The sequence below is a fragment of the Danio aesculapii genome, chromosome 9 (genome assembly GCF_903798145.1).
Source record: "Danio aesculapii chromosome 9, fDanAes4.1, whole genome shotgun sequence".
Taxonomy (NCBI): Eukaryota; Metazoa; Chordata; class Actinopteri; order Cypriniformes; family Danionidae; genus Danio; species Danio aesculapii.
Window position 1 is genome coordinate 11,093,744 of NC_079443.1, and position 24,442 is coordinate 11,118,185.

Consider the following 24,442-nt stretch of genomic DNA (forward strand, 5'->3'; position numbering starts at 1 on the left):
GTTTATATTTTACAAAACAATTCACCACAGAGTTAAGGGATCAGAAAAAAAAAAATCCATCTGCAAACATTTTTTATATTTTAAATGAGCAATATAATATAATATAATATAATATAATATAATATAATATAATATAATATAATATAATATAATATAATATAATATAATTTAAAACAAACATTTGTTATGGATGTGATAAATTTTTTTGCAAGTTAAAGTGCACAACCCAAATTAAACCCAAAATGCATTTATGAGGAAAAAGCTTTGCTATGAATGTGATAGCTCTCTGTTATGGATGTGACAGATGTGAAATTGACACTTGTCTGACTTTGGTAAATCAAATATAATTGTTTGAAAATATTGAGGCATTTTTTATTATTTTTACAGGACACCATTTCATCTCACTATTCTGAAACATCTGTACTGTAAGGATTGTGTGCATACCTTTTCTCACCTAAAGACAGTATAGAATAGCTCTAGGTGTTTTTATCAGTAATTGTGACAGATAAATGTGCATGCTGTTTGTATTTTTTGTATTTCTAACATAATGGGCCCGGCGTATAATACACCCGGCGCAATAAACCGCAAGACGTGTTTCCAAGACGTGTTGCTATTTTCAGACCAGCACAGCCCTAATTTTCCCATTTTCCGCCATGTTGTTTAAATAGCAAATCCATTTTCGCCACTTTGTAGACTCATGAGTGTTCTGGTCTGGAAAAGAGTTGTGTTAAGGTGCATTGTTGGTGCGTTGCTATTTTGAGGAACTAAAATAGACTGTTCAATAGACCAGCTGAAAGCAGGTGTAAAGTCCAGTGCAGAGCATGTTAATTGTGCACCTCGCTTACACATTGCTTTAAACACGCAGGATGTAGAGCAATACACAAATAACTTTACAATTGAAAAAGAATTAAAGGATTAAAATATTACAAAAATTATTATTTTCTACATAAATATAAAAACCACTGCCTTCATGCCTGCTTCACCTCGGGGGCTTTGTTCAGTTTATTCACGACAACTTGCTTTTGTATATTATTTATTATATGAATATTTATATTTGTTTTATTAAAAACAAGCCTAGATTTGTCCACCTGTCAGGTTTTGGATCATATGGGGCATAGGACATGTCTTTGGATATAACTCAGTTTTTTGAACACACTTCATTATTGTTGCCCATTTATTCGTTAGCTGGAAATTAGAACTGAATTTAGAAATAGTTTTGAAACAAATCTTTGCACTTAACAAACGAAATGAATTATGTAGGCTAATGCATGTCTTCAGTGGAGAGCGTACAACACCATTTCCTTAGATGATAGTGGACTTCAGGAGAAACCCCCTTTTCTCCCCCCTCTGAGCATCATGGACAGCATTGTGGCAGCAGTGAAGTCATTTAGGTTTCTGGGCACCACCATCTCGCAGGACCTAAAGTGGGACACTCACATTGACTCCATTGTCAAAAAAGCTCAACAGAGGCTGTACTTTCTTCATCAGCTGAGGAAGTTCAACCTCCCAAAGGAGCTGCTGAAACAGTTCTACACTTCCATCAATAAATCAGACCTATGCACTTCAATAACTGTCTGGTTTAGCTCAGCTACCAAATCCGACCTCCAAAGACTACGTCGAAGTCTAGTTCGGACTGCTGAGCGAATCATTGGTACAACCCTCCCTACTCTCCAAGAACTGTACTTATCCAGAGCGAGCAGAAGGGCTGCCAAAATCACTCTGGACCCCTCACATCCAGTACACTGCCTCTTTGAACTTTTACCTGGTCAACGCTACAGAGCACTGTGCACTGAGAAAGTAAAGGTAAAGGCCGAATGGAGGAGACTCATTATCCTCTTGCTGCAGATGGTCTGTTTTACTGTTTCTTTAACTGTTTTGCAGTGTTCAGTTTTTCTACTTAAAAAGTCCGCCATGTAAATTGCAAATGCACCATGGAGCGACGCAACTGACTCTTAAAGGGAATGGGAGATAAGACTCTGATTGGTTTATTCTCAAAACATACCTATAACTCATTAAGAGAAAATAAGCTCAACCCTGTTAGACCATGCGCCGCAGTGATTTTCCTGTCCTTAAAATAGCAAAAGTGGATTTGGACATGCCCTTAATGCTTTTGCGCCTGCGCTTCAGACTTTGCACCTAGATTGTTAAAATAGAGCCCAAAAAGTAAACAGTCTGATTCAGCCATGGCACACAAAAATATGGTCACTACCGAAACATCACAGTCACTACTGTAACAGTAAAAACTGAAACAGTTACAACAAAGTGCACAGAATTATCAACTAAAATGTTTTGAAAGCATTTCATTTAATGTAATTTCAGTCTCAATCAGTGTGATCACCTTTATACCTTTTTCAAACAAAGATTGAATTAAAAACCTTTAACACAACAAACTCTTAAGGTTTAAAGCAAGTAAAGGGTGAGTAAATAATGACAGAATTTACATTTTTAGTGATCTGTCCCTCAAAGTGTTAGGAATCTTCAAAGTATATCACACTACACATTCACTTAAATGCTTCTAAGTTCATTAATGTGTTATCTGCAAGCACTGTTTTTTTAACTACTCAACTGTCTTTTTTCCTCTCTCTTTGATCAACTAATCTGTATCATATAGGATAACATACAGTCACATTATAATATCTTGTTTAGCCATTTTTATTTGGTGAATTAGAAATGTCCCTTTGCATAAAATCATCTATACACAGTATTCAGGATTGTTGGCTAGTGTGCACTAATTATTTGAAAATAATTGGTAATGGTGAACACAAAGAGATGTGAAGGGTAAAAGTTCCCATTCAAATGAATGACTATTGAGAATGACTGTACCGTGATGTCATGTAGCTATTTAGCAAATCTGAAAAAAATAAGATTTTGTTTCATTTTAAGAAAACTTAAAAATAAGTAGCCTTGATCTTTTGAAACAAAAGTTCTTTATACTTTGAAAACATTCTGTAACATTTCAAACTCAAAGCATTTATTTAAAATATATCACTGAGAAGTTTTGATCTGTGCATTTTGATGGCAATTTTAATCTAACGTAGATACAATATAACAGGCATTTTAAGTGCAGCTATTACTTAACTATTTATTAAAACATGTTTGATTGATGTGTTTTGTCTCTGTCAGCGGAGGGTGCCGGAGTTTAACTCTATGTTTAGTAATCTTCCACATCATCCCCATTATTCTTTACGTCTGGAAGCCACTGATCCTGTGCCTGCGTTTATTGACCGGCGATGGCGAGGCTACGCTGAGCAGAGAAGACAAGCTCTACAGCAACTGACAGGGTAAGACTCATTAAAAAAAAGAAAAGAAACAGCAGCCCAGGACACAATTCACCTTGGCATGACATGATGTAAGCACAAATAAAACTATTTTTGTTACTGCCCTTTTTGTGTTTGTGACAAAGTTATTTATTCTTCATTGTTTTGAGTGCGTTTTGGGACATTTTAGTTTGTTCTCTTACACTGCACACAATTTATGTATAATTATATATGGCTGTTTGGTTGATTTTTTTAGTCTGTTCCAAAATCCTGTCATAACTACAATTATTTTAAATTACAGTTTAAAAAAATTGTGTTTTCAATCTAAACACAATTTATTTGTGTGGGAGTGTGAGTTATTCCACCTGTAATCCTTTACAAATCACTTTAATGAGCTGATTTTCTGCTCTAGAAACATTTCTATAAATTATTGATAACAAATTGTCATTGTTATAAAACACAAAGAAACTAAAGGGGTAGTTCACCCAAAAAATCCTAATTTACTCACTATTTACTCTCTCTCAAGTGGTTCCAAACCTTTTTGAGTTTCTTTCTTCTGTCGAACATTAAAGAAGAAAGCTGAAATCCTGTAACCACTGACATTAATAGGAAAAACAAATACAATTGAAGTCAATGGATACAGGTCTTCCCCATTCTTCAAAATATCTTTTTTTTGTGTTAAACGAAAGGAAGAAAATAAAGGGTTAGAAAATGATGAAAGAATTTTCACTTTTGTGTGAACTATCCCTTTAAAATATGACTTAAAACGTATACGGATTAATGGAAAATTTAAACAATCCATAAAAACTTTGTAATATTCCCAAGAGCTGTATGGATGGTGTATGCTGTATTTGCATTGGAATATTAATCTTTTATATATTTGCATCTGTGTAAGGATTGTGTCTGGGGCTGTGACACATGCACCGAACCCTGCTAATGTGACAGGAGTGGACCGCTGGAAGTTTTTCAAATGGTAGGACTCAAACATAGACTATAAAATATAGTAAAATATATGTGAGATATACTAGCCAAATGTTTCTGGATTAGTAAATGCATTCAATTTATTCTTACTTTTACATTCTCTTTTTTTCTTTTAGTCCTCTTATTCCCTTTGCTCAACAGATTCCTCCCGATGTTGTGTTTGCTTTGCCAAAGTAAGTCTTCTTTACATAACATCAGGCAAGCTCTATTAAAGGGACAGGTCACCCAAAAATTAATATTTCCTGTTAATTTACTCACCCACAGGTCATCCAAGATTTAGGCCACTTTTTTCCTTCAGTATAATATTAAAGTAGATTTTTTAGTTGAATTTGTGGTCAGTGGTGATTAGGGGTGTAACAGATTACGGTTGATCCATGATCCGTACGGATCAGAACCCACAGTTCAGAATGCACGTGACTCACGGATCTTGTAGGTTAATCCAACATTTATAACAATTGCAGAGAGATCTCCTCCCGTGTCATTCAAATCACATGTATGAAAGCATTTTGGCTTCCCTGTAAAATATAATGATGACGGAAAAAGTTGTGGTGGGACGTACCTAAATGCTTTCTTAGGTTAGTGTTAGTGTGTTAGGTAGTGTTTTCTGTCATTGTTTGTTTAGCCAGCATTAATGCATTGATTGTAAAGCTGTGTAAAGCTCAGCAATTGATCGAGAGAGATTCAGTTTTTAAATTTTTTGAGTTAGTTACAAACAAATAGCACAGAAGTACTGGGAGAGCAGTTTATACTTCAGATATAAACACTGATGTTAATGATACAGATTAAAATCACTTTAGTGGAACTTGACCCTGGTGAGTGTTGTAGCAATTACATTGTGTAACCAATGGGTGGCAACAAACAACCATCAAAATTATGTCACTGCATAAGTTTTCAAAAATGATCCACCTATAATGAAAAAGTTTTATGTGTAAATTGTTGAATCATTAATTGAAAATAAATATTTCATACAATATTTCTCTATGTAGCATTATCAGCAACAGTAGCAAAGATAATTTTTCGTATTGATTATTTTTCTGTTTTTTAGTTGGTTCTTTCTTGATTTTGATTATTATTAAAATTACGTTTTAAGTTATGTTTGTTAAAACCACTGGTTTTTGCAGTAATATTTTTGTATAAATGGAAAGCAAATGACATTTGTCTCCTCCCTATTTTGCAGAAAAAAAAATCCTCAGATCCGTGACTGAAAAACCGTAGTGTGATCCTAACCATGGGATTTGTGATCTGTTACACCAGTAGTGGTGATTCACATAATGGCAGTCAATGTTGATAGTTTTTTAGTTTAAGAGCAAAAATATACAAATGAGTCCATGATGAAACATTGGCTGAATTTGAAATTGCATACTTTTAGTACTCTAAAAACAGTATGCTCGCATAGTACTATATCCGAATCCATAGAATTTGAAAAACAGTCTGCGAGAAGTACCCGGATGACCTACTACTTCTGGCGAAATTCTGAAGTGTGCGTCCGATGGACGCTACGCTATCATGATGCACTGCGAGAGAACTCATGAATGGATGTAAAGCGACTAAACTGACGTTGGAAGGTCACATGATCATGACAAAATGGTGGGTGTAGTAAGTCCAAGCAGAGGTGCTGCTAGGCCGAGGAAAGGGCCCACGCAGTTTTGGGGCCCCAGAGATGTTATTAGGGACCCACGCACCTCCTACCCCCGCTCTCCATTTTCGTCCATGACACTAGCACCCCCCATCCAAAACCCTCCGTGAAAGGTTGTCAGAGGGGCCGTGGCGGCCAGCGGTGCCCCTGCGACCGAGTTCCATTCATACTACTCACATTCATACTGTATAGAACATACTTTTCTAACTGTTCACATGCAGTACCTACTGAGTAGTAGGTGATTTTGCATGCCGCTGAAGTCTTGTTAAGTTAAATGATCAGTCCAGAAATTCATAACTCCCTTGCAACCATCTAGCAACACCTTAGCAACTACAAGGAACACCCAAGCAAATGACTAGCAATATCTTAGCAACCACCTAGCAACATCATAGCAATCATGTTAGCAACATGCCAATCCATACTAGAAACATGCGTACCTTATTTGTTCTATCTATCTATCTGTACTAACTGTTCAGACTTCAAGCTTATTAAAAATACTTCAGTTATTTCAACTTTAAAACTATTTCAAACTTTTAGGCTAGGTCTTCTCACGTCACCAAAAAGTTTGTCAAGGAACTTAACTTTTCTAGTTAGCTTTAATCCGCATCCTTGTCAAACAAATGTCAATATGCAATATGAGACTGTAGTTCGATTGTAGTCAGCTTTTGATGATGAATGCTCAAGGGTTGGTGATGCAATCATTAGAGTTGTGACGAGACAATTACTCTACAAGATGAGATGAGACAAGACACAAGATTGGGTTTACTAGGACGAGATGAGATGAGATTTTTATACTATTTTTTTGAATCCTCAATGATGAAAAAAAAAAAATCACAAAATGCAAAACAATTAAGGTGTTTTTTTAAAATAAACTTAAGAAATTTTATTTTACTTATGTTTTAATGAATTATGCCATAAAGTTATGCATAAAACATGCAAACACTGCCAAATATTTTGCTATAAACTCCCCTGACTGGACAAACTCTGAGCTACTGGATGGGAGTATGAAGTAAGGACTGATAGGAGAGAACTGCTTTAATGGAATTTCATACCACATGCCGAATGAGAAGAAAACTTCCGTTTATCTGGACGGCGATGATGACTGGTGTGTGTGTCTCCAGGAGTTTATTGTATGTGTGTCCGTACTTGGAGGAGATGTGTTCGTCTGTGGTGCTTTACTGACTCGGTAGGTGCAGAGAATATCGTCAAACAGTCATGTGTATATGGCTTATTCTGCAGCAAAATGCGGCAAAAATCCTACACGACAGTAATAGTTTGATTACGGAGTTTATGTCTGTGCTGCACTACAATAGGAATATTCCTTGATTCTGACTTTAAGCATATCTAAAGAGCTATTTTATCGCATGCTTAATTTGTGTGGTGGCAGTTGAAGCAGCCTTTGCTTTTGGACGCGACAACCTTTGAACTTTGTAAAAAAAAACGGTTACATCACACCTGCCCAAGCAAATGAGTGACGCGCAACACCGAGGCCAGCTGGTTTGCCAGGTGTGTGCAAAGTACTTGATTTGGGGTTAAAGTCCAGTCCTGCCTCCAATCTTCTGTGCTAAATTCACCCTCATGCTCCAACATAACTCACGAGACAGCTTTTCACCTCGATGAGAAATCTCGTTGCGATTTAGTTTTGCGAGATCTCGTCACACCCATAGCAATCACCAATATCTATCAACAAATTGGATCACCTAACTTACCGCATTCATCATCAAAAATCCCAGGAATATATTTTTGGGTGAACTATCCCATGAATAGAGTCTCTCTTTTCATTATTAGGTACTTGTTATCTGTCAGATCACTTTATATTTTTTTCAGTTTTTTATGCATCTAATTCACAATTTGTCTCACAGATCTGACCTACTGTATTCTGATGGAGATGATAAACGGTCACCCAGTCCATTTCAGCGAAGCGTGGCAGTTCAGACTGATTATCGGGAGAGCGAGACACAAACAGACCCCTACTCTCCAAACTATGTGCTGCGTCCTGGGACGACCTCCCCTGAGCTGCTCACACTGGCCACATTCACATGGGGTAAACTGCATAAATACAATTAGATTTATTTTTTGCATGACTGACTTTCACTAGCTCCTATTCAGAGCCTGTGTTTCCCATAGGCTTTGTTGGCCAACTATGGCTGCAGGTTTTGTTGTCAACAACATAGTTCAATCAGTTCTATGTTGCCCCCAAACTCAAGTTCAGTGACTTTTAAGTTTCAGAAAACAATAGTTCCAAAAGCAAACTGCATTGTGATGTGACTGTCCATGACTATTGAATACACAAGACATCTCACTCATATAGTTTTAAATGAGGAAAAATGTAATGGTCAATATTAGCGCTCTAGCGAAAGAAGTCCCGCCTTCTAGTAAAGGAGCCAATCATTGATCTCTAAATAGATCTACAGCTTGAAATCTCTACTTTTAAGCAAATAAATTACACCTGAAAACAAATGTTCTCTGGTTTTGTAATCTGTTTAAAACAAAAGTGAGGTACAGATTGTCCCATTTGACTTTTTTATTTTAAACGAGTTTGCACCTTCACCATTCAAATGCAAATCACATGACAGCAACTGCTTGTATACCCTAAAGCTTGTAAACAATATGGTTGCTGCCATTTTAGGAAGAAATTTGTTGTCAAAAATAAGTTGGAAATTACTTCCGAAGATCACCACTGCGTTATTTAGAGGATGATATTGTGTAACATGTAAGTTATTGATTCTTATAGTAGTTACATAGTTTACATGGGATTGCATCCTCCAGAAATGGCCATAAAGAGGTTGGTATCATGAACTTGCTCTATTTGAGTGCACATACACATTAGATTTGGCAACTTTAATATTTTTGTTTGTTTATAAACTAGATTTATGTGACAGTTTTAAATTTTGCTGAAAGTTCCAATTGTGAATTTTTGTCATAAGTGTAAGATATTTGCACTTGCATGCTCGAAGGACATTTTTAAGATGACCGCTAAGTGAAATGACTTGCCTTATAGGGACTTTAAAATAATAAGGACAGCAGACAACCCTCTCACGTGCTGTGCTAAACTGACACTGCTTAGTGGTTGGCTGGTGACGTGCAGGAATTACACAGCCATACTTACATGCTATTTCAGACTGAATATTTAGAGTAGCATGGGAAACAATTTAGGGAGTGTGTCACAGGTTGTCATTGTTCTAAAATGAACCAATGTGAATATAAATCCAAGTTCACCTAGTTAAAGCAAGCTAGGCGGAATAGCGCTATTTACTGATGTTTTGTTGTTAAAATAAATAAAAATCTACATTATCGATGTTGTAATAGGTCCCTTATGAAACTGAAAATAGTCACATCAATCTTTCGCCGGAATATGTCAGTGGCTGAACAGCACTTCTGTGCATATAACCCATTCGTAAAACTACACAATCTACATCAGCTTTGGGAGACTAAAACAGTTTTAAAACAAAACATTACCTGTCTAAAAGAAATACTTCAGTCATGGTGTCGTCCTTCCTCTAGTGTGCAAAAGTGACTCCAATATTGATTAAGGATTTTAAAAAGTTTTGATTTAGCATGTTTTTACCGCTTGGACTCTCTCTCACTCTCTCTCTGTCACTCATTAGAGGTGTCAAACACTAGAGGTGTCAAAATTAATTGTTTCTTCTGTGCACAGCGATGCAGACACGGACAAATCAGTATTGGTTCAGTAATAATCATAACCGTTATTATGTACTGACGTCATTTATCTCATATGCACTATGTCGCCGTAGCTTACTATGGCGAGGGAGGCGAGCGTGAGTATTTACAACGCTCCTACTACTTAAAAACGCAGAAACTCTGCACAATTTCACTGCGTGTGTCTTTGCTGGATAGTCTTTCACTGACACTTACAGCAGAAGCCCCTATTTCACTGTGATTGAGAGAATGAAAGTAAACTCCATTTCTCTGTCTCTCACTGTGGCCCATTTGACCTGCTGGGCGTGACTTTTCCTCTCTTCTCGGCTGTTACAGCGATACAACTGGATACAGACATAAGCACGTGTCTGCAGAGTTTTCCCCACCGTGTCTATAATGGATCAGCTGTGATCGCCACTGCTGTTTATCAGTGTCACTCATCTGTGAAGAGCGCCAGCACCAATCGCAGCCCTTTCTGTTGAGCAAGCCTCAGAAAGCGAGCAGGATATTTATATTTGTTTATTTTCTATAAATGCTTGTGTTGTTTAAAGGTATAGTTTATATATCTGACTGTTTGTATTAAAGGACAAAATTGTATTACAAATAGTATATAAATATAAATATATTTATACATTTTAATACAAGAATTGTGCTGTGAAGAAAATATAAAACTGTGTATGGAAAGCATCGTCAATGCACCGTGATGCACTGAGATATTGAATTGAACCGAATCGATGGCATGATAATCGTAACCGACTCGAACCGTGAGCCCAGTGTAGGTTCACACCTCTAATGAACATGCAGCGCGTGTACATACAAACAGCGGCTCTGCATGAATGGATGCGCAGTTGTACAAATCTGCATTTGCTGACAGTTTGGGCTACTTATCAGAAATATGGGAAGTGTCAGCCTGACAATATTTAATTGGATAAACATTTTTTGTTTTATGCAATTCAAATATTCATATTCAAGTTCCATTATCTGACCACTGTCGAAAATGAAACCAAGATCTGCTACTTGTGGCTGAGGTAATGGATGTGTGTGTGTGTTTTAACCACTTTATTTGCTGCTGTTTATATTTGTCTGTCAAGCACAAAGATCCTGTTATAGTGTTTTGAATTTGACACTTTAAGAAACAATTTAACGACTAACAGTTCCTTCATAAATAAATTTTACAAATCTATTCTAAAGCGTACTTGGTGCTGTAAACAATTACAAAAATAGGATTAAAATAAAAGTCATTTCACTTCATAATAATAGCGAAAGTAAGAAATGATAGTTGGTTATGGCATAATTTTTAGAACTCAACTTCAAAATGACAAAGTAACAATTAGAAGAACAATTAGATTATCTATTGCAGCCTCTTGTTGGCCTATCCATTTTGTATTGTATTCATGGCTTGTTGTCATTGTAACTGATCAGGGCGGTATTCCAGAAAGCTATTTATGTGACATACCCACGTAAGTGTAAGAGTAAGTAGGTGGATAACCTCAGCTTTGGTTCCAAAAATGTTCCAGAGTTTGTCTGTTTCAGAGAGTTTACCGAGCATTGCATGCTCTTGATGAAAATTTTGATGGCACAGAAGCACAGAAATACAAATTTTTTCATCTTGAGAGGGTTATAAGTATATAGGTTTTTTCATTTCCAAATGGATATTTGACTGAGCGTTGTCATTTTTCAAAAGAATCATTAATGTATTAAACAAACCTTTTCAAATCAAACGTGACAAATCACGGATCTGCGCTTACATTCAGTGCAGCTCTTTGTTTTTGCGTCAGGACATTTTACTGTACAATGTGGCAACAATGTGTAGTATTTCAGAGTGTGCCAATAGTGTAATGGCCAGTGCCCCATTAAAGAACAACAGTGCTCATGGCTCACAGAATTTTTTTTTTCTTTAAGGTCAAATATTTCAACCACTGATTAACCTTTATTAATTATTATTTATTATATATTATTTGGTGGCACACAGCAGTTAGACAGGCCTCAGCCTCCTTTCTATTAGATACATGACAGAAAGAATTTTCTAAAGTGTTTAATATATATTGTAGCTGTAATCAAATATTACCTTTTAAGAGAAGGTTTCTGTTGTTAATTTTGACTTTGGACAGAGTTCTTCTAGCTCCAGAAGGATTACATAAGTGTAACATAATTATATAAACCTTAGATACTAGTCAATACACATTATTATTGTGTCATTAACAAATGAATGGCAGGAAAATTAAATGCATGAATGGTTACACAACATACTCAAAAATGATGTTAAAGTTACATTTAATTTTTTCATTGCAATAAGAGAGGGTGGCATGTGTAATTTAATAAACTAACGAATGTTCTTATTATTTATTTATTTTTTCTTTTCTTATCTATTTATTATCTTATATTTATTTCCTTTGTTGATGCAGATGTGTATTGCTTTTTCTTTATAATCGGCCTTAATTCCTCATAAGCTAGCATTAAAACCTCCAGCTCCGCCTCTAAAGTGTGTTGGTCTTTTTTTCTCACCGTGACTTTCTATGGTGACTCGTGAATTCAGCAACCTACTGAAAATGCCTTTAGGTATGTGCTGTGCGCGCGCATTAACCGCGGTTATTTAAAGGAGGTTGATTTAACTAACTCTTATCAGCTGTTTGGAACCGACATACTCACTGTAAGCAGGTTTTGGATTAATCAACTGAGAGTTTAGGGTTTAGCAGATGGTAAGTTAACCCAGCTTTCTGGAATACCCCCCTGTAGAGCGGTCATGTTTTTGAGTAAAAATAGCAAGTTAAGCAATAATACAGTCCCATTACACTCCACCTCCACCCTTACCTTTCTTTACACAGTTTGGGTTCAGTTTTTCCACAGTTTGGTGATGAACATGATGTTCCCATTGTACCCAAACAAATTAAATTTGCTTTCATAATAAAAGTGAACTTTGGACCAGTTCTCAGTTCTCACAACAATCTCCTTAGCAAAGGTCAATGTACCTTTATAATTCTTTCTGCTGATCTGTTTAACTCTTTCAATATTTCAGTTCAAATTCTCTTAAACATCAAGACATCAAAACACTCATCAAGACAAACATTTACTCTTGTTTGAACACTTTTAAATTAGACAAAGCAGTAACCTCAACATCTAGGAAATTATAGGTTGTTTTCTAATTTGACCTCACTGCATATCACTGGTTCTCAAACCTGCTGCTTGAGATCTACCTTTTGCTGGAGAGTTCAATTCCAACCCTGATTAAACACACCTGGTTTTATTAATTATCAAGTGCTACTTCAGATACTGATTAGTTAGTTTGCTTGTGTATAGTCAGGGTAGGAGCTGATTTCTGAAGTAAGGTTCATCTCCAGGAACAGGATTGGGGAAACCTGGTTTAAACTGTATATAGGTTGTTGATGTGACATTGCATTTTTATTGTCACACATGACATAAATGACTATAATTAGTATTGTCATCATGTAAAATGCAGTAAATTATTAAACATTTACTTGTCTTTCATGGACCTCGTGTTATAAAAACTGCTGTGTTATTAATATTTTTTAATTCAAACACAAAACTGCTATGGCATGACTGTTTCAAGCATTGTTCAGTAAATTACAGCTCCTATAAATAAAAAAGAAAATCCTAAAATCATAATAAATACCTGCAGCTTAATTTAACAACTGGAATTTTTAGTAAATGGCAATAATTTTTTCTAAAAACATGGGAACTTGATACATTTCATCATTGAAAACCTTAGATTATTTAAAAAAACAATTGCTTTTATCGTGGGAGAGAATAATATAATATAACATGGAAATTCTACAAGCCAGGCTTGCAAATTGAAGTATTAAAAAAGTACCCCAGGTGCCCAGTATAGTTTTGTTGTCTTTCTGATGCTTTCTTTAAAAATGCTTATCTTTTATTATTATTCCACTAGACTGACTGCAATTGATAAATCCACTGTTTGCAGGGTTTTTGCAGGTTTCTTCAAATCAAATTTAAGACTTCTTAAAAATATTATGAATGAAATTCTAGATTTATACTGTACAGGGCTAAACACTAAAGATTTTTTTCCAATAGCCTGGATACTTCTGTAGTTTTTGTATTAATGGAAGATTATCAAATAATGTGTTGCTTTAGTTTTCATTCCTTGATTAGGGAATTTAATTTAGAGAATTTGCTGAAAAAAATGTCTAACAGCTGTTGTGAATTGAATCTCTTTGCAATAAAAAAAAACTTAAATATAAAAAAAAAGAATTTTAAGATGGATTATAATTGATTGGGTGTTGGCCAGATTGGGTAGCTTTACTTGGACATAGGGAAATTAAGACCTGCTTAAAATAATACCTATCACACAATATTTTACTGAATTTAAGACTTTTTAAGGCCTAATTTTAAGTAATTTAAAAACTTTTTAAGTTCCCACGATCACCCTGTGTTTAGTTAGAAAGATTACATGAGCTGGACTCATAGTCAGATGCCATAGAAACTTAGCAAACTAAGGATCTGTTATAGTTAGAATCCTTTTTCCATAACTGCAGAAAACAAGGAACCTTAACCATGAAAACACCTTGTTCTTTCGTTTCCCAAAATTTCTTTTACAAATTTCAAGTCTTCTTTTTTCACACTGAAAGACTCTCTACCCTCTAGTGTAAAGTGCAAACCTGCTGCATATGATAAGTAATGAATGAATAATTGCATGGATGCATTTATATGGCACTTTACTTTATATTGAAGTACACTCAAAGAGCTTTACAGTCATATAGGGTGACCTCTCCCAACCACACACCAGCTATGTTTTCATCCAGAGATGCACATTAAACTGAAATATCACATAAAAAATTTGCAAATAAAGCAACGTTTCTTTCAAGTGGGTCAAAGAGAGCAAAACTGCCAAAAGCAGCATTTGCTGTTTGTAGGAGAATCCACTTTGGGCCTTTTTTGTATATAATATATTACTTGCACCTCAGAAGATGAAAAGCAATAAACACACAGTGACTTTTAGAGGTGTAAGAGTGCTCAAGAGATATTAATTAATTCTGGGAGGTAATAATACTGAACCACTTTGATGACAGACTTTGGCGGAGGGATTTTAGAATGACCAAAACAACACTTCAGATGTTTTACAATGTTGTCTGCTGATTTGTCCATTAATTAATTTGTCTCCTGTCAAACCCATTTTCACATGACTTATTTGATGTGCATGTAATTTATTTGCTAAATGTGTTTCCATAATAGTTTAAGAACATTTTTTCTTATCGGATAAAATATTCCACATCTTGCTATTTCCATTAAGCATTTGTATGATGCACACAAAATGCACAATTGATTCCAAAATGCACACAAAAAGGTGGAAAGATAGAGCTGATTGTATAGGGGATGATGATGGTCAAGGGCTGATGAGAACTTGATCAGGGCCACTATACTTTTTTATGTGAAGTGCCATGGGATTTTTAATGACAACTAAAGGACCTCTGAATGACATTGCTTCTTATAGTACTGAGTGAGTTCTTGTCACTATACTATACATAGACTGCAGGGTGAGCACTTCATGTTAGCCTCACTAACATCTCAATAACAATCTTCCATCTAGCTACTGACCTGACTCAACTCTGCTTAGATTCGGTGGAAACCCAGGCTTAAGTTGCAGAGTGATATGGTGTGCACATATCAAAATGGACTCTGATATGTCTTGCAAAACTAATTATGATTTATTGTCCTCCAATATAGTTATAGATCTTGCTTAGATTATTTTTTTTTTAGCTTGTTTATTTGTTTTTTTCAGGCCATGGGCTGCCTGCAGGGCTGGCAGAAGTGGAGATGATCAAGAGGGCAAGAATGAAGCGAGCTTGGGAAGCGACTCTTCCCCCGCTAGATGACCTCTTACAGCTCGAAAAAAGGAGGAGAATGATGGAGGAGATGGAGAGAAAGGAGTGGGCTTTCAGAGAGCAAGAGATAGAGAAGTAAGAATCACTTAAAGGAATGTCTTCATTTAATGATGAAATAAAAGGTCTCTCATTAATAAGAAAGAAATCAAGTGGTCTTTTTTATGTTCTGACTGTGCCAAAAATGTATTGTCGACTTAAAACAAAACAATAAGGTTCACGTCATTGTACCCCTGTACTGAGTTTAATCTAATGAATACAACATTTTTATTTTACAATAGAAAGACAGTCATTCAGGTTTAATAGCTAATATTCAAGAACTAATAGTATTCCAAGTAGCTACATGCTCTTAAAAACACTCCGCCTTTTTTTGGAAATAGGCTCATTTTATAAGTCACCTAGAGTTCAATCATTTTTGAATCCCTTCAGCAGATCTCCGGGTCTGGCAGGCCACACTTTTAGTTTGGCTTAGCATAAAGGGACACCAAGGGACTCAGTTATTAACAGGTGCAGTGATAGTACGCAGCATCTGAAACTAGTCCCTGGCTAGATACGTAGGTAAAAGCACTGCGTAAAGTCAACATGTGATGGTACAGTCCCTCAATTATTGCGCTGGTCTGAAAGTATACTTCCTAGCCATATTGAGCTAAAAATAGCAACTTTTCATTTTTCGTTGGTCTTAGTTCATAATGTAACTACAGAAGAGTCAAGCTTTAAATAGGAAAACAATGAAAACGATTTTTTTTTAAAGATTTATGCTAAGCTAAGCTAAGCTAAGCTACAAATGCTCTTGCCATACTTGGAGATTGGCTTCTTTTGACATTTTCAGTTTTATCCAAGAGATAACATTAGTCCTGTTTTGAATCGGCCACTATGCTTATTCATAGGCATTTGTAGTTCCGCCCTCTTTTGAAAAGTGGGCTGGGAGAACAATCTCATTTGAATTTAAAGCAGCAGTCCCCAAATTTGGATCAAAACCTAAAAGGGGCAGTTTCAAAGAGTTCTAAAAAATTACTTGTGGTGTATTTGGAGCGTAAACTTCACATACACACTCTAGGGATATGAGAGATTATTTTCCATTAAGTAAAAAAAGTAAAAAATAATCTTTCTTCTTTAAAAGAGAGATCTGTGAGGGGTGTAATCGTTTATGCTGAGCACTGTTTATATTTATTGACCTGTTGTTCTTTGCTTGATTATTAGGTTGCAAGAGACTCGACTGACCCTGCTGTTGCAGCTTCTGCGTCAGAGGGAGGAAGAGCAGGAGGAGGTCAAGATGGAGCGACTGGATGTTAGTTTTTCCCAGCACCAGCATGAGAAGGAGACACGTCTGAAAAAAATACGCAGTGACTACATCATCGGTGAGGCCACAGTTTGATAAATTACCATTATTATGTGGCTTTTAAAAAGGCCTAACGTAAGCCAAGAGAGCTTAAAGTGCTTCAACTTAAGAAAGAACATCCAAATAGAGAAAAACACCAGTACATTAAGAAAAGCATGTGCGCTGCAAATCCTCACAATGCAATTAGAGATGGAAAAGGCTCTGCAAAACCTCACAATGCAAACACAAATATAAAAACATGCTGCAAATCCTCACAACACAAACACAAATAGAGAAATGCACTGCAAATCCTCACAACACATGCACCACAATGGAATTTTTTTTTTATTAGGTGGATGAAATGACAAAAGTGACGTGAAGTGAAGTTTTAGGTGACCTGAAGGTGAGTTTTTTTGTTCATTTTAACATTTAAAAAATTGGTAACACTTTATTTTGATGGACTATTTGAGTATTAGTAGACTGTCTGCTTAATATCTGTTGATGCTGCTCCTTCAACAGACATTTAACTGAGTATAAAAATACTTTGAAAGTACATGTTAACTTACCCTAACCCCAACCCTAACCTCAATCTAAAAGTCTATTTATAATCTAATGAGAATTAGTTGGCATTTAGATGCAATGTAACTTAAATTCAACAAATGGACCATCAAAATAAATTTGACCAAAATGTATTTGTCTTTTGCATATTATTAGCCTAAATAACCTGTTGATTAACTGTGAAACAATATTCGATAACTAAATCAACATAATATCCTTACACAAATATAATTTCAAGGTTACAGAAAATAAAATGGCAATGCTTCATTGTTAAAAAGAGGTCAACATAAATAGCAGATAAAAATAATAGGCTATTTAAAAATTTACACTCACCGGCCACTTTATTAGGTACACTCTACTAATACCGGGTTGGACCCAATTTTGCTTTAATCCTCCATGGCATAGATTCAACAAAGTGCTGGAAATATTCCTCAGAAACTTTGGTCCATATTGACATGACAGCATCACACAGTTGCTGTAGATTTGATGGCTGCACATCCATGATGCGGTTCTCTATTGGATTGAGTTCTGGTGACTGTGGAGGCCATTTGAGTACAGTGAACACATTGTCATGTTTAAGAAACCAGTCTGAGATGATTTGCACTTTATGACATGGTGCTTTATCGTGCTGGAAGTACCTATCAGAAGATGGACTTGGTCAGCAACAATACTCAGATAGGCTGTGGTGTTGACACGATCCTCAATTGGTACCAATGGGCCCAAAGTGTGGCAAGAAAATATCCCCCACACCATTACACCACCACCACCAGCCTGAACTGTTGATACAAAGCAGGATGAATCCATGTTTCATATTGTTCAAGCCAAATTCTGACCCTACCGTCGCAGCAGAAATCGAGACTCTTTAGATCAGGCAACAGTTTTTTACAATCTTCTAATATCCAATTTTGGTAAGTCTTTGCGAATTCTAGCCCCAGTTTCCTGTTCTTAGCTGACAGGAGTGGCCCTCGGTGTGGTTTTCTGCTGCTGTAGCTCATCTGTCTCAAGATTTCACGTGTTGTGTGTTCAGAGATGCTCTTCTGCATGCCTCGGTTGTATGGAGTGGTTATTTAAGTTACTGTTGCCTTTCTATCAGCTTGAACCAGTCTGGCCATTCTCTTCTGACCACTGGCATCAACAAGGCATTTGCGCCCACACATCTGCCGCTCACTGGATATTTTCTCTTTTTCAGACTATTCTCTGTAAACCCTAAAGATGGTTGTGCGTGAAAATCCCAGTAGATCAGCAGTTTCTGAAATACTCAGACCAGCCTGTCTGACACCAACATCCATGCCACATTCAAAGTTACTTAAATCACCTTTCTTCCCCATTCTGATGCTGGGATTGAACTGCAGCAGATCGTCTTGACCAAGTCAAATACATTGAGTTACTTCTATGTGATTGGCTGATTAGGAATTTTTGTTAACAAGCAGTTGGACAGGTGTACCTAATAAAGTGGCCAGTGAGTGTATATGCAGGCCCTTTTAGTAGGCTAATAATCGAAAAGACAATTTATACTAATACAACGTGCTAACCTTTTTTTTTGATTGATTGATTGATTTTGATTGAGCTTGTGCTGTCAAATCAATTATGTTTTCTTAATTTGTTGCAGTTTTTTGTATTTGCACGTGCTTGTTTTTTAAGTTGTAGCATGTTAAGTTCTCTTGGCCACTGTAACCACTTGAATGTGAGTAAAAATTGGATTTTGCCATTAAACAAAACACTTTTACGCGTTATTTAATTTCAAATAAAAAAGGTTGTGAATGAGTTACATATAGTAAATTCAATTCAATTCAATTCATCTTTATTTCTATAGCACTTTTACAATGTAGATTGTGTCAAAGCAGCTTCACATAGAAGATTATAGTGCATTGAAACAGTATCTCGAATTGAATTGAAACAGTGTCTAAATGTCTCAAACAGAACTCTGATTATCCTGCTTTATGAAGTTTATCCAACGTCTTACTGTTTCTTACAGCGATGCGTAAGCTGCTGGCAAAGCGTAAAAATGTGGAGGGAAATCTGGAGAAACGTGATATTATAAAGGATTATTCAGATTATGGGTCTCAGATGTATGCTCCTCTGGCTCGAATGGGCCAGACTCCTGACCGAAATTCCAACCGCAGCACTGTCAAGAGTCACTTTCTCAGCACGTATCAAGGTTTGCTTCAGTGTGTTGACTACTCAGGTTACTGTAAAGTTTCTTGTTGATTTTTTTCACACATTATTTATAACACTATGAGAAACATGCTATGCAAATAGCAATTGTATTTTCATATCAATTTTTGTAAAATAATTTTAATACATACATATTGACTTAACATTTTATAAACTTAACATTTCATCACATTCAAGTTGTTTAGCCATTTAAGTCTTGATTGTTTGTTTGCTTGTTTTTGTTATTGTAACCAAATTGTAGATTAAACCAAATTGTAGAACGTAATAGGGAGAGGTTGTTATGACACATCTATGTGAAAAGCATTTTTATGATCATAAATGTATCATTTCAAAACAATAAGTAAAGCAAATTTTGGTCCATCATCCATTTCCTAATGAGAATAATGATTTTTTATGAATACATTTTTAATATTTATGAATATATTACAAATTTATTCATTAAAAAATGCTTATTTAATTAGCTTAATTAGTATACATATGCTATGGTTTGTCTGAGCAGTTACAATGCTTCCTTAACTGAAGACAAGGGAAAAATTCTCCTGGTCAAAATATTTTGGGGTCTTTGGCCTTGATCACACCAAACACGCTTTTTTGCTGTGCCTTTTTGAAAGATTTTCTTATGGCATTGCGCACCTCACGTTTTAACCACCAGCTGCGCCTCTCATTTTTTGCAGTTGTGCCTTTTTCATTGTCCAATCAAATGAAAGCAAAGGTGGAGTTTTCATTGAGGTGACAGCAGTGTTACTTTTAAAGATTAGAAAGACAAAATTTTCACATAGATAAAGTCCTGTTTTGAATCTGCCACTATCATGACACACAAACATTTGTAGCTCCTTGCTCTTTTCAAAAGAGCACAATCTCATTTGAATTTATAGTGACAGTCACCAAAACTGCACAATTATAAATGGCAAAAAATTATTTGTAAAGTATTTGAGGTGAGACTTCACATACACACTCTAGGGAAATAACTCGAAAAAGCGACCACTAGTCAATTTTTCCCTAGAGTGTCTAGGGGAAAATTAACTAGTGGTCGCTTTTTAGAGTTATTCCGAGCTGTATGACTACACAAATTGTGAATATCACCATATTATAAAATATCACAATTATAACAATATCAAGAGCAACACTTGCGCACTATATGCAGCTGTCAACAAAAAAAGCAGTGCTTTTTCACATCGTCTTTTCAGAAAGTTAAAGCACGTTCTTTGTAATTGACCCCTTAAAGTTCATGTGAAATCCAAATTTAGAATGTTTATGTTGTTAGCGCACATTTTTTTTGTGTAGGTGAACAATTAATTCATGTTAATCTACTGAAAAAAGTGTGTTTCGGTAATCTTCAAAGTCTGACCATTTGCGCTTCTGCACTTGCTGCACTTGTCCTTCTCTGTTGAAGTTAGTTTGACATCACCATAGAATTATGGTGTTCTATCTGAACATAAGTTCTATCTGGCATTTTTGTCAAAATTTAATTATTCACATTTTCTTATTTATTTACATGATGTGATGTTTTTGTATGAGTTGTTTACATTTTAAGACCTTTTATTTAAAAAGCAAAAACGGTTTAGCTACAAAGTTGAACTCTAGCGTGGCTCTATAAGGTTTTTTCTGTGAGCCAATCAGCATTTTTAATGCATGAGCACCAATCAGGTTCAGCTTTCTTTGTCATTTCACCGGACTGTTCCATTGATAGCGGGAAAGACCAGAAAGACAAAACCACACAAAATCAGAGTCGGCTAAATAATGCAGCACCACATAAAATTGAGATGTGTGTAAATGTGATGATTTAGAAGCATTTCTTGAGATAAAATGTTAAATTTTACATTGTTGAAAACGAAACGAGTATTAAAAAAAATACTATATTAAATGTGAAAATTTTTTATTTGTGTAGATATAGTCAGTGAAACATTTTTCAGTGTTTATTAAACTCATTTGCTCATTGTATGTTTTCTTTTAAAGTCTTTAAATTTAATATTAAGCCTTGATGGGCAAATACTTAATTTAATTCATGGGGCATATAATTCAATAAATATAATTTAATAAATATTAACATATTAATTATATAAAATTAACAGCTGCACTGGACAAAATCTTTTGCACAGTCTTGTATGCTTAATTTGAACAAGAAAAAAATATTCATCCTAAAACATGAAATAAATGTTATAGAAAGCAAAAAGTTAACTCAAAATATTGTTACAACACCAAATTATATATATTTTTGATTGTATTTCTTGAAAAGTAATGTTTTAATGAATGATCTGCCAGATAGAACCTTATAATTCCAAGTGGAAAATTAGATTTTAAGAGTTAGAAGTTTCTAAGGTTGCATTTACCGTGTTTTTTTTTTACCCAAATTTGCAAATGTAAGAGAACTTTGATAATTTACATTTAGAGTACATTTAGGGTCTCTGTCATGTTAATGTATGAAAAGGGAACTGTTACACACATATGGCTTGCTATATGGAATGCAAAAACTTTGAAGCTTAATATCTCAAAACCATTTAGAATGCAGATAGAACCTTATAATTCCAAGGTGACCTCTTCAGCCTCAATATTCTTAACCACGCCCCTCTTACTGTTAATTTGCTGTGAGGGAATGATGTGCAAAAAGAAAGCCCCGCCCACTACTCAATATTCCATTTCAGTTGGAAGAATATCAACATACCGAAATAAAAGTCCGAAAAAACTTTTGGTTGACTCTAACTATAAGAGTTGAATATTTTGTACTATAATTTATATTTTTTACATATAATTTTTTACTTCTTTTAAAAAAAAATCTAGCACAATCTGCAAATTAGTTTCTGAAATTTGAAAAATGTAGTTAAGCCCTGCAGTGAAATCTCTTTGTTTCTCAGGTCTTTTAGAACTGGAAGCCGGTCTTTCTCCATCTGTCACAGAGCCTCAAATTAAAGTGCCAAAACCTAAAGTGACTAAAGGCTTCATCAGCCGCTCAGCCCGCAGAGATTTAGAGCTCATGAAGACTCATCAGGTAATGAGCAGCTGGCTGCTTTTCACACTTAACCATGCTGTAGGAGGTGTGTGTGAAGTGACAGATTTCACCCTGAGGTCTCTCTTCACTAGGCTCTAAAAGAGGAAAAGGTCTGCAGGGTAGAAAAGAAGCCACTCCGGTTCCTCTTTAAGAGGGAAAAACCTGTCCCGCGACCCCCAACTCCAACGGTGGAAAAGCCCCCCGAGGTAAAGCCAGTGTTTATGCTCCAAACAGTTATGATCTTCCTTTATAGAAGGAAGTACTGTAGATCTTGCTTTTGGTGAGGGGAAAAAAAAAAACTTGATGTACAAGTGAAAACATGTTTATATAAGTGTGGTTTGGGTTGACTGTTCATATAAGCATGCATATGTTATTTTCAAACCTAATTAATCTCAGCTTGTACCTTATATTACTGTGACTGAGAGAGCTCAATGGTGCTGCAAGTTAAGATTAAAATACTTGCAGATAGAAAAACACGAACAAATTGCAAAAACATCTTCATCAGTTTGACAACACATGTGCATGCAAATACATATGCAAATACAGAAACGTACTGCAAATAGTGCAGACCACAATAGGTTTTTTCTTTAGTTTAACATCCTGGTCACATTGTTGCTATTTGTTTGTTTATGTATATGGACAAATTTCACAATTGACATTAAATGAAATGTTATTTTATAAATATATATATATATATATATATATATATATATATATATATATATATATATATATATATATATATATATATATATATACATATATATATACATATATATATACATACATATATATATATATATATATATATATATATATATATATATATATATATATATATATATATATATATATATATATATATATAAATCTAAACCTGAAGCAGCTGGGTTTGCAACTTTTTGAGGTTGGAGTCACATTTCCATTGTGGTCTTTGCTATTTGAGCATGTGTCGTCAGACTGATGAGATATTTTCTCTATTTGTTAGTGTTTTTCTGTTTGCAAGTGTTTCGCATTTGAGATCTCTTATGCTGCATTCACACCAGACGTGGATGAAGCATCAAGCTTGAGTGATTTACATGTTAAGTCAATTCAAAGACGCAAATAGACATCCTGTGGCGCGATTCACACGAATGAGGTGCACGTTTTACGCGCAAATCGCTCGAGTTGAAAAATCTGAACTTCAGCAGAAGTTCGCGCCCTGTTAACCAATCAGAAGCTTTCTCTTGTAGGGGCGTGATTATGATGTAGTGCATGTTGCTGGTGTCTCGAGGGGAAATCCTCTTGCCGACACTGGACAACAGCTCATCAAACTGGGCTCGGCTCAGTCAGAAACACCGCTGAAAGCCTCCGTCATCCAGGTTGATGAACTCACAGAGCTGGGTGCACCTCAAAAAGATCTAGTGGACTCAGACATGGCGCTGAACAAATCTACGCTGTTTTTCAGCTTTCCTAAAGCACATAAACATAGTGTAGCAAAGTTCGATATTAGGGGAAGAAGAAGACAGGGTCGGCGATTCAGGTAAGCAGTATAGCTTTATTTTTTTAAATGAGTGCACAACACCCGTAGTGTGCGTGTGTGTGTGCTCTCTCCCTCTTCTCCCGGCTGCTCCTTCTGTTCTCCTTAAGAAGGTTGTCTCTCCGGCCCAATCACTAGAATAAACAGGTGTTATTTATTATTTCTGATTGGCCTGCTGATTAGCCGCCGGGCTCCAAGCCTGCTCTCCCCCCTCATTGGGTGTTCGATCATGCTTACCTCTCCACATACCCCCACCGCCCGCCTCAGGCCGGGGAGCCGTCCGGCCTGCAGCCCCCCCCCCCCCCCCCCCCCCCCCCCCCCCCCCCCCCCGCCCTGGAGAGGAAGTCGGCCACAGCCATCTGCGCCCCCGGCCTGTGGACCACCTTGAATTTAAAAGGCTGTAACGCTAGATACCAACGGGTGATCCGCGCGTTGGTATCCTTCATGCGGTGAAGCCACTGGAGAGGAGCATGATCTGAACAGAGGACGAATTCCCT

General features: G+C 36.0%; 1 protein-coding gene across 1 annotated transcript in view; it reads left to right on the forward strand.

Annotated features, from left to right (window-relative positions):
• cfap91 (cilia and flagella associated protein 91) overlaps positions 1–24,442 on the forward strand; it is a 66,801-nt gene that overhangs the window by 11,618 nt on the left and 30,741 nt on the right. Inside the window, exons 3-11 of the mRNA XM_056465653.1 lie at positions 3,124–3,281; positions 4,153–4,230; positions 4,355–4,411; positions 7,737–7,918; positions 15,290–15,467; positions 16,590–16,747; positions 19,241–19,423; positions 22,293–22,426; positions 22,519–22,632. Of these exons, the coding sequence (XP_056321628.1) occupies positions 3,124–3,281; positions 4,153–4,230; positions 4,355–4,411; positions 7,737–7,918; positions 15,290–15,467; positions 16,590–16,747; positions 19,241–19,423; positions 22,293–22,426; positions 22,519–22,632 (1,242 nt within the window). The remainder of the gene's footprint in view (positions 1–3,123; positions 3,282–4,152; positions 4,231–4,354; positions 4,412–7,736; positions 7,919–15,289; positions 15,468–16,589; positions 16,748–19,240; positions 19,424–22,292; positions 22,427–22,518; positions 22,633–24,442) is intronic.